The sequence below is a fragment of the Poromitra crassiceps genome (assembly GCF_964638095.1).
Source record: "Poromitra crassiceps genome assembly, chromosome: 4".
NCBI lineage: Eukaryota > Metazoa > Chordata > Actinopteri > Beryciformes > Melamphaidae > Poromitra > Poromitra crassiceps.
This window is the reverse complement of record NC_139626.1, coordinates 62,766,726-62,781,591: the sequence shown is the minus strand read 5'-3', so window position 1 is coordinate 62,781,591 and position 14,866 is coordinate 62,766,726. Positions and strand designations below refer to the sequence as shown.

At 45.7% G+C, this 14,866-nt stretch overlaps 1 protein-coding gene across 1 annotated transcript in view; it reads left to right on the top strand.

Annotated features, from left to right (window-relative positions):
* The window catches only part of ndufaf5 (NADH:ubiquinone oxidoreductase complex assembly factor 5), a 61,946-nt gene that overhangs the window by 22,821 nt on the left and 24,259 nt on the right, over window positions 1-14,866 (top strand). The window contains exons 9-10 of the mRNA XM_083634774.1: window positions 8,334-8,394; window positions 9,920-10,003. Of these exons, the coding sequence (XP_083490900.1) occupies window positions 8,334-8,394; window positions 9,920-10,003 (145 nt within the window). The remainder of the gene's footprint in view (window positions 1-8,333; window positions 8,395-9,919; window positions 10,004-14,866) is intronic.

The following is a 14,866-nucleotide window of genomic DNA, read 5'->3' as shown; positions in this document are numbered from 1 at the left end:
GGAGCGGTTGGCAGTTTTAAGAAGAGCAGAGAGCATTAGGAAAAATAGGAAAAAGAAAGAGAGAGCTAGAATGGCATTCTATAAGGATCCATTTAGATTTGTGAAGTCATTGTTTAGTAAGGAAAAGAATGGTAGCCTTATGGTACCTAAGCAGAAGCTTGAGGAATATTTGGAGGAGGTTCACAAAGATAGGGAAAGGTTTAGAGAGATGACAGTCATTACATTTACATTACATTACGTCATTTGGCAGACGCTTTTATCCAAAGCGACTTACAATAACACATTTTTTGTCAGCAATAGAACAATCAACTATGGAGCACAGTCTGTGACAACTACAACTTCTGAAGGAACAGTGGTACAAGTTTAGGTTAGTGGTACAAGGTTGGTTAGGTTTTTTTTTTTTTTTTTTTTTTTATATAAGGAAAGAGAGAGACGAAGTTAGATCAAGGAGGGCCCAGATGGAGCCTGAAAAGGTGTGTCTTTAGTCTTTTCCGAAAGATCGGCAGTGATTCAGCAGTCCTGACCGAAGGTGGAAGCTCGTTCCACCATTGAGGTGCCAGGGACGAGAAGAGTCGAGATCGGGATGAGCGACTTTTGAGCCCCCGTAGCGAAGGAGGGGCGAGGCGACCTGCACTGGTGGAGGAGCGAAGGGAGCGGTGAGAGGTTTGGAACCTGACCATGGATTGCAGGTACCAGGGAGCTGACTGGTGTACTGCCCTGTAGGCCAGTACCAGTGTCTTGAATTTGATGCGGGCCAAGATGGGAAGCCAGTGGAGCTCCTGGAAGAGGGGAGTGACGTGAGAGAATTTGGGTTGGTTGAATATCAGACGGGCTGCAGCGTTCTGAATGAGCTGAAGCGGTCGGATGTCGGTGGCATGTAAGCCGGCCAGAAGCACGTTGCAGTAGTCCAGGCGGGAGGAGACAAGAGACTGGACCAGGAGTTGAGTCGCTTCTCTTGTGAGAAAGGGACGGATTTTGCGGATGTTGTAGAGAGAGAACCTACAGGAGCGCGCTGTAGCAGCTATGTTGGCAGAGCAAGACAGCTGGTTGTCAAGGATCACCCCAAGGTTCTTGGCTGTTTGGGAGGGAAGTACAGTGGTGTTGTCAATGGAGATGGAGAGATCTGTAAGAGGGCAGTCTTTTCCTGGGAGGAAGAGTAGCTCGGTCTTACCAAGGTTGAGCCTGAGGTGGTGGGCAGACATCCAGTCGCCAATGTCTTTGAGGCATGCAGAGATGCGAGCCTCGATTTGCGTGTCAGAGGGGGGGAAGGAAAGGAAAAGCTGGGTGTCATCAGCATAGCAGTGATAAGAAAAGCCATGAGAAGAGATCACATAGGCAAGAGATCTGATATAGAGAAGGAAAAGTAAGGGGCCCAGGACTGAGCCCTGGGGGACACCGGTGGTAAGAGGACAGGATCTGGAGAGGGACCCTCTCCATGAGACCTGGTATGAGCGATTCGAGAGGTAGGAAGCAAACCAGGAGAGTGCAGAGCCTGAAATGCCGAGGTCAGACAGAGTGGAAAGAAGGATTTGGTGGTTGACTGTATCGAAGGCAGCAGACAGGTCAAGGAGGACAAGAACAGAAGAGAGGGATGAGGCCTTAGCAGTGTGAAGGGCCTCTGTGACAGCAAGAAGAGCTGTCTCAGTGGAGTGAGAGGCCTTGAAACCGGACTGCAGAGGGTCCAGGAGGTCATTTTGGGAGAGATAGAGAGAAAGTTGTTCGGACGCTGCTCGTTCGAGGGTTTTGGAAAGGAATGAGAGAAGAGAGACAGGTCTGTAGTTGTGAATAGCAGTAGGGTCAAGGGAGGGTTTCTTAAGCAGAGGCTTGACTCTTGCAGTCTTTAGAGCAGGCGGGACAAGACCAGAGGACAGAGAGGAGTTAATGAAGGTAGTGAGGAAGGGAGATATGTTAGGTGAGATGGTTTGGAGGAGAGAGGAAGGGATAGGATCGAGGGGGCAGTAAGTGGCTCGGTTTGAGCTGATGAATTTAAGCACTTCATCAGGAGAGAGAGGAGAGAAGGAAGGAAATCCAGGGACAGGGGGCCGAGAAGCAGGATTGGAGTCGGGAGTGTTAGTGAGGGTGGCTGGAGGATGGAAGGAGGAGCTGATGTCATCCACCTTTTTAGTAAAGAAGGTTACAAAGTCATCAGCAGAGAGGGAGGAGGGAGGGGGAGGGGAGGGAGGGTTGAGGAGCGTGGAGAAGGTGGAGAACAGTTTACTGGGATTGGATGCAGAGGACTGGATTTCAGAGATGAAGAAGGAGGTTTTTGCTTTAGAGACAGCATCAGTGAAGTTTGAGTGGATAAGGTGGTAGGAAGAGAGATCTTCAGGGAGATGTGATTTTCTCCATTTTCTCTCAGCTGCCCGAAGCTCAGTTCGATAAGTTCGCAGAGATTCAGTCAGCCAAGGAGAAGGGGGAGAAGATCGGGCAGGCTTAGTGGTGAGTGGGCAAAGAGAATCAAGAGCGGAGGAGAGAGAGGAGAGAAGAGTAGTGGAAGCCTCGTCGGTGGACAGCAGAGCAAATTGCTCGGCAGGGGGAAGTAGGGAGAGGACGGTAGAAGAGAGGGAGTCGGGAGAGAGAGTTTTTAGGTTGCGTCGGGTGGTGGTAGAGTGAGGGGGAGATGGGTGGGAGGAGGGGAGGGGGATGGGAAGGGAGAAGGTGATAAAGTGGTGGTCGGAGACAGGAAGAGGAGTCACAGTGAGATTAGAGGTGGAGCAGGATCTGGTGAAGACCAGGTCAAGCACATTCCCTGCTTTGTGAGTAGGAGGAGATTGAGAGAGGTAAAGGTCAAAGGATGAGAAGAAGTTAAGGAAAGACGGAGATTGTAAGGTTACTGGCTGGATGTTGAAGTCTCCCAGAAGGATGAGTGGACTACCATCCTCAGGAAAGACGGAGAGGAGGGTGTCCAGCTCGTCCAGAAAGTGACCAAGCGGACCAGGCGGGCGGTAGATTACCACAATGTTGAGCTTGATGGGTAGGGATACGGCAACTGCATGGGACTCAAAAGATGAGATAGACAGATGAGAGAGAGAGGTGACAGTGTAGGTCCATTTGGGAGAGATGAGGATACCAGTGCCACCGATACACAGTCCCAGCTGATATTCCACCTATCGGTGAAATAGAGAGCCAGTGTGATGATAGCCCACCAAGGTGGAAAGAAGTTCAAGAAGTAGTGAGACGTGCAAGGGCCTCTTCAGCCCCGGGTCCTAATGGAGTCCCCTACCGGCTGTATAAGAGTGCTCCAGATGTGTTGCAGTTTCTATGGAAGCTGATGAAGGTAGTCTGGAAGAAGCAGGTTATTCCTAAGGCGTGGCGTAGAGCAGGGGGAATCTTCATTCCTAAAGAAAGGGACTCGTTAGAGATAAGTCAGTTTAGACCTATCAGTCTACTTAATGTTGAAGGGAAGGTTTTCTTTAGTGTTGTGGCACAGAGGCTGTCTAGTTATCTAGAAAAGAATAGGCTAATAGATACTTCGGTGCAAAAGGCTGGAATTCCCGGCTTCTCCGGGTGCTTAGAGCACACCAGCATGATCTGGCACCAAATCCAGTCAGCTAGGCGTGAGAAGAGTGACCTGCATGTAGTATTCTTGGACCTGGCTAATGCTTTCGGGTCAGTGCCGCATAGTCTGTTATGGGAGGCCTTTGATTTCTTTAGAGTGCCAGGTAGTATAAAGAGCTTAGTTAAAGCCTACTTCTTAGATATTCAACTCTGCTTTACCACAGCAGAGTACACTACAGCTTGGCAGCAGCTGGAGATAGGCATTATGGCAGGGTGTACAATTTCCCCATTAGCTTTTACCATGGCAATGGAGATCATTATTAGGGCTTCAAAATGGGTAGTGGGTGGAGAAAGGCTGCAGGGAGGGCTGCGGCTCCCTCCAATTAGGGCATACATGGATGACATGACGACTATGACGTCAACCGCTCCATGTACTAGCAGATTGTTGGATAAGTTAAATAGTAATCTGCAGTGGGCTAGAATGAAAGTGAAGCCGAGTAAGTCCAGGAGTATTTCAATCATTAAAGGGAGGGTAGTAGGTAAGAAGTTTGTTATAAATGATGAGGTGGTGCCTACAGTGTTAGAGAAACCAGTCAAGAGTTTGGGAAGATGGTATGATGCAAGTCTCAGTGATAAGGGACAGTTTGAGGAGGTGAGGCAGGAAATGATTCAAGGTATTTCAAGTATAGACAAGTCAGGGCTCCCAGGAAAGTTAAAGTTGTGGTGTTTGCAGTTTGGATTGTTGCCTCGGTTGATGTGGCCACTGACAGTGTATGAGGTTCCCCTTTCAAAGGTAGAAAAGCTAGAAAGGATGATTAACTCATTCATTAGAAAATGGCTCGGAGTCCCACGCTGCCTAAGCAGTGTAGCCTTATATGGGAAAGGCATATTGGAATTGCCATTATCTAGCCTGACAGAGGAGTTCAAGTGTGCTAAGGTTAGACTGGAAATGACTCTGACTCAGTCAAAGGATCCAGTGGTTAGGAGTCTAGCGCCCACAGTTAAAACAGGGAGGAAGTGGAACCCAAAGGAGGCAGTACAGCAAGCACAGTCAGCTCTTAGACACAGGGATATCATAGGTCAGGTGCAGCATGGGCGTGGAGGCTTAGGGTTGTGCATAGGGAAACCTGTGTGGAACAAGGCATCAGTAATAGAAAAGAGGAAGATGGTAGTTGAAGAAGTACATAGGCAAGAGGAGGCAGTAAGATGTACTAAGGCAGTGTCGCAGGCAAAGCAAGGACAGTGGGTGAACTGGGAGAGTGTAGAGAAGAGAAAGTTGAAGTGGAGAGAGTTGTGGAGCATGGAGGCCGGCAGAATTAGATTTATTCTAGGGGCTACTTATGATGTGCTGCCATCTCCCCAGAACTTAAATCAGTGGTTGGGCGAGGATGGTGCCTGCCCGTTGTGTTCTAGTGTATGTACACTGAGGCATATACTGTCAGGGTGTAAGGTCAGTCTCTCCCAGGGGCGATACACCTGGCGTCACAACCAGGTGTTGAAATGTTTGGCAGCTGCAGTTGAGGAAAAGCGGCTAGAAGTAAATTCTCTAGTTGCTAGCAAAGAGACTAGACAGATCAAATTTGTACGTGAGGGAGAAAAGATTAGACCAATTAAGGTCAGGCACAAGTTAGGGCAGCTAAGTGTAGGTGGAGCCTGGGAAATGAGGGTTGACTTGAATGAACAGCTAGTCATCCCAGCATATATAGTTAGCACCCGGCTACGTCCGGACTTGTTACTGTGGTCTGAGGTAGAGAAGAGAGTTTATTTTATCGAACTCACAGTCCCGTGGGAAGATCGAGTTGAGGAGGCTTATGAGCGCAAGAAAGCTAGGTATGCTGAAATGGCAGCAGAGGCAGAGCAGCGAGGTTGGAGGGCTCGAGTGCGGCCTGTAGAGGTGGGCTGCCGTGGTTTTGTGGCAAAGTCCGTTATTGCCTTACTAACTGAGTTGGGCATTCGGGGACGGAGCCTGAAACTTGCGGTTAGCAGCATGTCTCAGGCAGCAGAACGAGCAAGTGAATGGCTGTGGATAAGGAGGAAACATGCTAGCTGGGGAGCTCGCTAAGGTCAGATTGATTGTTTGTTGTTGGTCATGATTAACGGTCCGCATCAACAGGGCTGAATCATTGACAGTGGTGGTGTAGTTAGGGATTGTTTGTTGTTGGTCATGATTGACGGTCCGCATCAACAGGGCTGAATCATTGACAGTGGTGGTGTAGTTAGGGATTGTTTGTTGTTGGTCATGATTGATGGTCCGCATCAACAGGGCTGAATCATTGACAGTGGTGGTGTAGTCAGGAATGTCATACCGAACCGACCTGGATAGCTAGGCTTAGATAGTGAGGTAATATGCAGTTGTGCGGTGGTAGCATGGAGGGGGGTGTTTCCAGGACGCTGGATTACACCGTTAAGCCTTCTTGAGGTGTCGTGGGCCTAACTTAACGAAACGTCGGTGAAGGAAGGTGCCCACTTGAAAACCCCAATGACATGCTTCATACTGCTGTTGGCTAGGGTAGGTAACTGGTGATTTGTGTCTTGTTTATTACTTTGTTAGCCTGTTAGCTTGTTTTATTCTGGATTGGGCTTCTAAATGTGTTTTTCCTCGGATTTTGGCACAAGGGATAGTAACATCTTGTCCTGTGTATTAATTAATATTAGAGCTGGGTATTGGTTCAAATTTCAAGAATCGATTCGATTCCGATTCACGAGGTTGCGAATCGATTAATTTCGATTCGATTCGATCAATTTCAATATTGATTTGGTTAGCGATACCAAAACGTGTTTTTTGAGCTGTACCCTGAATTACACGACTGTCCAGTTATGTAACACAGGGGTTCCCAACCAGCCAAGTAGATACATGGGGAAAAAAAGTTGCAGACCCTCTCGTCAATTTTAATGGTTTTAGTTACACATATATTTACTCACCAGGTGGTGACAAAGGGTAAATATCAGCCTTTTCATCTGTCAATAAAGACACTTTCACAATTATGCACAGTGATTTGATTTCAGCCTATATAATTTCTAAAAGTAGATATTAATGATCAAACATTTCCATTCATGTAGCCTACAGTATTTATGTTTTTGTTTCAACTACAAACATAAATAAACGTCAACTTGAAACTATGTTTCAACTACCACACACAGCATAATATTTTAGCCTGTTTATTAAAAAAAAAAAAAAAACGATCTCTGGACATATGAATCGATAATCGAGGATTAAAATAAAAATCGATTAAAAATCGGAGAATCAATTTTTTTAACCCATATATATATATATATGATTTGGCGCTATATAAATATACAATTAATTGATTGATTGATTGATTGAAAACATTGGTTCCCAACCTTTTTTGGCTTCTGTACCCCTTGAGCTGTTTTGCCATGCCAGTAGTACTGTGGCTGCGATGGATCTACGGATGTACAAGCAAATCCATACAAAAGATCTGTTTGACTGAACTGCTGCTGTTTGGTGTTGCTTTCTGCTTCTCTCCCCTCAACCTGAATCCAGAGTGACAGCAGCTGAACATCTGAGCCATTTATCCATGTTTGCTCGCTAGTTGTTTTGCACAGTTTTGAAATGCGTGAACGCGACCTCTCCAGAGTACTGTAAAATACTGTAAAACAGTTGACACCTGCCAGGGGGGAACTAGTTGTGGCGCGCACGTGCCATTTTAGCAATGGTCTTATTAATGACTTGGATTATTATTTATTTATTTATTTCCATTTTGGAAAATTAATTGTAATCCCCAATCTTTCCACATACCACCTACTAATCACTACCTTAAAATAACCACCTTTTTCAGTAGTTTACATGAATTCACCCCTTAACTCATTGAGTGCCAGCCACTTTTGGAGTCCCAGTGCCAGAGTTTCAGAGCGTTTTCAGTGATTTCTCGAGGCCCACAGAATATTGTGTGATATTACTATGTAAACACCGACCACGCACAAAGAACGAGGAGACTCTATTGTATCATCAGCAAAAAAAAGTTTATTGATACCTTTTTCCGTTCTTTAGTTATGAGCCGGAGAAGATAGGTTGTTTTCAGCAAAAACAGACGTTTCAAATTAGAAGCTGAGATATTCAGCCTTTTGTGAAATGAAGCATTTCAAGCACATTCACTGACTCTGAAGCTAATATTTTCTGATGTAGTGACGTGGTGTAGTTGTGTGGTGCCCTGCGTGCCCCACCCCCCTCTCCCCTTCCTCAGCTGCAAACTCCTCCCCACACTAACACACAGCCTCACGCACCCAGCGTCTATTTTCGGAGGGCTCCGTTTTTGTGCGCCGGCTCCCAGCGCGACACCGAAAAGCCAAACTGGACTGCTGAGAATGGTTTGGCCCTTCGGCGTCGGGTGCTGCTTTTCTGGCGGCTAATCGTGTGGAGAAACTATGCAGCAGAGACAGAGGGGCTCAGTTGTGGGCGCGGATTGACTGCTGTTCGCAGCTAACGTTAGCTCCAGCCAGAGCAATCTATATGGCTCTAGCTGCAGCATGCATCGGTTTCTCTTTCATCACGGCTTTTTCCTGCTGTTTTCCTGACCTTTCTCTAATCTGGAGAGCACTGTCGCCACCTAATGGGTCCGTAAAATAGGTTATACACCTTCAATAGCTACAATATTTGTACAGGAGATGCATGAGGCTTTGATCCACGTCCCACCGTCAAAAAACGCATTTGACGCCGATCGACGTCATTGGCACTCAACGTTACTATTTACTTTGACGCCGATCGACGTCATTGGCACTCAATGAGTTAATTCATCCTACATGATTTGAGTTCTGTTTCATGTGTGTTAAATCAGTAAATAAATCCAGTGGTGTCTCCCTGATTTCTGTTGCAGGACATTGATGAAATCCAGGTTCACTATCCGGGGATCTTAGAAGTCATGACGGACTTACAAGGTACAGTCACACACTGCCACCCAATCACAGACAGACAGACAGTAGGTCACATGACACACTGCCACCCAATCACAGACAGACTGACAGACAGACAGGTCACATTCATAGTTCCTAGTGCTCTGCGGTTTATTACTGGTGATGGTTTCACACTCATCATTGTATTTATACGAAAAAGTGGGTTGGCCTTCTCTTACCATTCGAAGAGATCAACACTGTCTTTTGTTTATTTATAAGGCCTTGTGTGGTAAGCTTCCATTGTATTTGTCTTCACTGTTAAGTGTCAGAGCTACAAAATATCAGACACGCTCTTAGACACACGTTATATTGATCATTCCACCTACAGTGTTGGGCAAGTTACTTTCAAAATGTAATATACTACATATTACTAGTTACTTTCATTTGAAAGTAATACGTTACTTTACAAGATTACTGTCTGTGTAGCTCGTTACTTATTGCACTACTTTTGCACCATGTATGAATACTGAGTCAGGAAAGACTGCTTTTGAAAACCTTTTATGCAAAAAAAATAAAATAGATTTTCATATTTTTTCACATCAAAAGTTCATTTTTCAGGATTTCATTCATAACTGTAATCTACAGTATGGTAACGTCAGCCTGCAGTATAACATTTCTACCCCATTTCAACCAATCATATCACGACATGGCAGCTGTCAATCAATCTTCATTTCGAGGAGAAAATTCTGCAGGCAAATGGCCGCCTACTGTCTGTAACCTGACAGAATTTCTAGCCCGTAAACTAACTAATAACTTGGCCAATAAGTATGTAACATACAAAATAAAGCAGACGGTAATGTCTTCATTTGATGTAGAATGCATAGGACATGTAACTGGTTCGTTAAACTCGCATTCCAGGAATATTGTATTTATCGCGGCTCTTTACCGTGGCTAGTCGATGCTCCAAGCAAGCAGGCAGCACTCTCGCCTCGGCATGTCCGCACCGCTCAACGCGAGACTCATCAGTCATTCTTGCTTCGGAGTCTTAGATAGGCCCCTATATCCACTGCAACTCACAATAAAACTGTACCCACCTCCGAGACGATGTTGTTATCCATGATGTGGGTGCTCTGGCACTCCCAAATAGTACGTACTTTCCAATACCGAGCCCTTTTTCCTCGGTATTGGCCTGCTAACAGGCACTGTATGACAAATAAAGAAATAATCTCAGCCTACTTACCCATGGTAGAAGCACAACAATCAAGGGAAAATGACCAAATCAAAAGCAAGGCAAGTCAAGTGTTGTTTGTGTGTTGTGCTCTTTACATCCACCCCGTTGTACACACAGTATCGTGCAATCTCGTAAATCCCGCGCGATCTTGCATCAGCTGACGGGCAGCGCTCCGAAGCACTCCTCTTCTGAACCGCGTGCTGTGGGACATGCCGACGTGCAGAGGACGGAGCAAAGCTGCGACACAGCCGGAACGCTGCGCAGACGGGCCTGGTGGGACCAAGGTGTAACTGTGGTTATTTGACAGTGTTTTTACACTTTATTCATCATCTTCTGTAGGTATGGGGGAGAGCAACTGTGCTTGGAACAGAAGGTCGCTTCTGCACAGAGACGCCATTTTAGCAGCAGCAGCCATTTATAAAGGTAGGTCCTGAAGGTATGCAGAGATTAGGGGGGATTGGCTTGTTCGTTAACTCATTGAGTGCCATTGACGACTTTAGTCATCAATTCGAAAAGTGACGTAGAGTGCCATTGACGACTAAAGTCGTCAATTGCGTTTTTTGACGGGGGGGGGGGGGTCCATCGAAGCCAGATCTATGTCCTGTAAAATTTTGGGACATGTTGAATGTCTATAACCTATTTTACCGAGCCATTAGGTGGCGACAGTGCTCTCCAGATGACAGAAATGTCAGGAATACACAGCCTGAAATAGCCGTGATCAAAGACAAACCGCGCTCATGCTGCAGCCCAGAGCCATCATGTAGATGGCTCTGGGCTGCTTGCCAACAGCAATCAATCCGCGCACACAACTGCAGCTCCTCTGCCTGTCTGTCTGTCTGCATATAGTTTCTAGACACATTACCCACCAGAAAGGCAGCACCCGACGCCGAAAGGGCCAAACCTTACCTGCAGTCGCGTTTGGCATTTCCTTGTTGCTGCTGTGAGCTGCCAGGAGCCGCGCGGCGCAAAAACGGAGGCTCCGAAAAATAGACTTTGTGCGTGTGGGGAGGAGTTTGCAGCTCAGGGGGGGAGAGGGGGGTGGGGCACGCATGCACCACAGAACTAAACCAGGTCACATCATCAGAAAATATTAGCTAGAGTCAGTGAATGTGCTTGAAATGCTGCATTTCACAAAAGGGTGAATATCTCAGCTTCCTGATAGAAAAGCATATTTTTGCTGTTTTTGACCTATCTTCTCCGGCTGATAACTAAAGAACGGAAAATGGTATCAATAAACTTTTTTTTGCTGATGATACAATAGAGTCTCCTTGTTCTTTTTGCGTGTTCTGTGTTTACATAGTAATATCACACAATATTCTGTGGGCCTCGAGAAATCACTGAAAACGCTCTGAAACTCTGGCACTGGGAGCGTCCGTTCTCCAAAAGTGGCTGGCACTCAATGAGTTAACATCCACACACCACATCATATTCATATGTGGGAGGGGCTTATCGCAATGGGATTCTCTCTTCTTTTAAATGGAACTCCCTCTTGTGATGTCACAGGGATGCAAACTAGTCATCTTTTTGATCCAAAAATAGGAGGATTTCTGTGTTTTTATGTTGGCCCTTTTTCTCTCTCCATGACTTTGCATCCCTGTGTCAGCTCCAGCAGAATGTCACATGAGGAGAGCACGCTCTTAACACATTGAGTGCCACAGCGCTTCAGTAAAATTGTCTGGAGCCTGTGCCAGGTTCACTTCCATTCAGTTGAAAACAGCTATAGAATTTTTTCTATTAGGGCTATATTGACAGGACTGGACTCAAATGAACCATTGGACACTCCTGCTTCTCTCAAAGAAGAAATTTTGTTTCTAGACAGTTCCATTATGAAATGACAGCCTCTGCAGGAAGAGCACTTTCAAGGGTTTTCTGCAGTTTTTTTTTACTTTCCGAGATAAACACACTTTTATGTAAACAAAGGTCACAGAATGAATTCTGCTTCAAGTGTGATAAAATGCTATACCTAAATGAAAGGTTGGAATGTCTACTTTACCTTGGGGGAAAAAGTATGTAAAAAGAATGTTTCATTGATTTTTTACAAATATTTGAACACAGCTTAGTCCAACTTCAAGATGCTGCTTTTTATGGCATCAAGGTGTATGTTGCAGGCCATCTCTCCATAAAGAAACATGATATCAACTTCTTTTTTTTTTGATGATGAAAGTACACTTCCTAAGCTTTCATTTGGTGTGTAACAATCAAATATTCCACCACAACATTTCATGCAGTGTATTCTTTTCTTCAAAAAAACCTTCAAAGTAGTTTCCAAATAAAACACATTTTTATGCATAGTATTTTCATAATAGCCCACAGAATGAATTCTGCTTGATAAAATGCTATACCTAAATGAAAGGTTGGAATGTCTACTTTACCTTGGGGGAAAAAGTATGTAAAAAGAATGTTTCATTTATTTTTTACAAATATTTGAACACAGCTTAGTCCAACTTCAAGACGCTGCTTTTTATGGCATCAAGGTGTATGTTGCAGGCCATCTCTCCATAAAGAAACATGATATCAACTTTTTTTTTTTTGATGATGAAAGTACACTTCCTAAGCTTTCATTTGGTGTGTAACAATCAAATATTCCACCACAACATTTCATGCAGTGTATTCTTTTCTTCAAAAAAACCTTCAAAGTAGTTTCCAAATAAAACACATTTTTATGCATAGTATTTTCATAATAGCCCACAGAATAAATTCTGCTTAGAGTTGAACAAAATGCAATACCTCAAACGAAAGGTTGGAAACTCAACTCAAGTCAATAACAACAAGTATGTGAAAAGAATCTTCCATTTATTTTCTACAAATATTTGATTCCAGCTTTTTTTTTTTTTTTTTTTCAAAAGAACCAACACATTTTATGAAAAAAAGGCATACACATGACTGATGCTATTACTGTGTTACAACTGCTACTATTCTTGTTACAGTAATGACACTGCTATTGGACGGCTTGACAACAGTCAGACAGCAGGCAGTTTGTGTTTGGAGGTAACGTTACTGTAGTCTTGAAGGACTGAATCCCGCTACAGCTTTCTCTCCAGTGTCTCTACTTTTCAACTGTCAAAGCAAATAAACATACTAAAGCTTGATGGACTGCCCACACACTCACTGTGACACTAACTAAACTAAACTAAACACTGCATCACTGGCTGAAGCGGGGGTGGGGTGGGGGGGGGGGGGGGTCGGGGAAAGTATCACTGTGAGTGATACTCAAAGTAGCACGGGTAGAGGCAGAGAGGTACGTGGTCACAGCCAGGGCAAACGTACTTGGTCTCTTTTCGGAGTCCCTTGGCTGCGCAGTGCGCACATTTTCGATAGATTGTTTTGGTGGCTGGGTCTGCCACTGGCAGTGGCACATGCCCCGCGAAGTCCACATCCAGCCTCGCTGAAGCGGACCTTTTGCGTGGGTGGACTGGTGCTCTTCCTGGAAGAGGAGGTTGGGGAGGGGCTGGAGGAGGAGGGGGATCTGCGGTCCAGGACTTGAGCACAGACAGGATGAAGTCTTTTAGGGTTCTGCAGCTGGTCGTTGGGTTGCGTGCCCTGTACACAATGAAAGCATTGCTCATTGCGATCTGCATCAGGTACATGACGAACTTAGAGCTCCATTTTGCAGTCTTCCTGATGAAGGGGTAATAGGAGATCTTCTGGTCCAGGCGATCCACACCACTCATGTACTGGTTGTACTCCACCACGCATGCTGGCTTCCTCTGGGGGACTCTCTCACTGTTTCCTTTTTGTCTCACCGCCACAGTTGTCATCTCATCCTGGTGGAACGTCGAAATCATCCGGACGATGCGTTTGTCTCGCCATGCCAGGACCATCACTGTGTCATTGTGACGAGCGCGTTGTTCACCTACTGCCAGGTCAGACGTGGTTACCTCGCGGATGGACGGCGGTTCTCCCCTGTTCACACGGAGTGTGCCAGCTGAGTGGATCTGGAGGCCGAGGAGAAGACGACACATTGACTCGCTGTTATAGAAGTTGTCCATCCACAAGCGATAGCCAAAACCCTCAAGGCCGGTAATGAGGAAGCGCACAGTGTCCTGCAGGGTACTGTGAGTTCCACAGTATGGCTTCATGGCGTAGCAGTAACCATTGGCTGAATCACACAGTATGTAGCTCTTGATTCCATACTTGGTGGGTTTGGCAGGATTGTAAACACGGAAACGTAGTCGTCCTCGAAAGTGCAGCATCCCTTCATCCACCGAGATGTTTTGTGACGGCTGGTACAGCTCCTTGAATTTGGAGAGGAGCAGATCAAGGACAAGACGGACCTTGTGGAGCCGGTCGCTGCCATCGACCTCCCGATTGTCGCTGAAGTGGAGAAACCGCCAAATGAGCTGGAACCTGTTGCGTGGCATTGTGCTCCCGAAGTATGGTGTTTCAAGCGCCAGATCAACAGACCAATACTCGGCCCAACTCGGCTTCTTGACGATGCCAGTAAGGAAAAGCAATCCCAGAAACCGCTTCAGCTCCACCAGGGTCAGCGGTTGCCAGGCGTTTACCCTGGAGTATGGCAGACGCAGCTCCTCTATGACAGCAATACACTGTTCCGCGTACTTGTTGGTCTGATCAACAATCAGCAACATGAGCTCGTCACAAAGGAACAGTTCCACAAAGTCGACAGGCTTGTCGGACTGCAGTGATGCTGCCGCACTGGGACCTGGCACTGCGGTGAATGGCAGCGTTTTGGGGCTCCAGTCAGCCATATCCCGCCAGCTCGGAGGATCCAGGGAGGGACGAGACTTGCCCGCTGAAAACAATGAAATAAAAGGTTTTTCTTCAGACAATTGTGATATGTAAACAAGCTGTCTTTTTGACAAAATCCAATAATCTTCTCACCTCTTTTGCTTGAAGATGCCGGCAGATGCTGCTCTTCTTCCTCCTCCTCCTCCTCCTCCTCCTCCGACTCTTCTGTATAGTAAAAGTGAGTTTATAAAAATATATTGACATTTCTTGAAGGAAAAAAAGTTTGTTTTCAATATCAGATGAATAATTGTAATTCTAAAATGGCCTTCATCTCACCATCACTGGAGCTCAAGCGCGCACGACGTGTGACGCTGGGGGGACGTGTGACGTCGTCGTCTTCTTCCTCCGAGCTGTGCTCCAACTCTGAAATTGAATATTTTACATGGTATTATTAGTATGCTAACTAATTGCAGGATCGTTATTCTTACCAAGCTTTGTGTTGACGAAAATAAATTGATGAATAATAAAAGGTGTGTGGGTGTGTTTATTTTATTTTTTACATTTTTACCTCCTCTATTTTTCTCCTGCTTCTTTTTA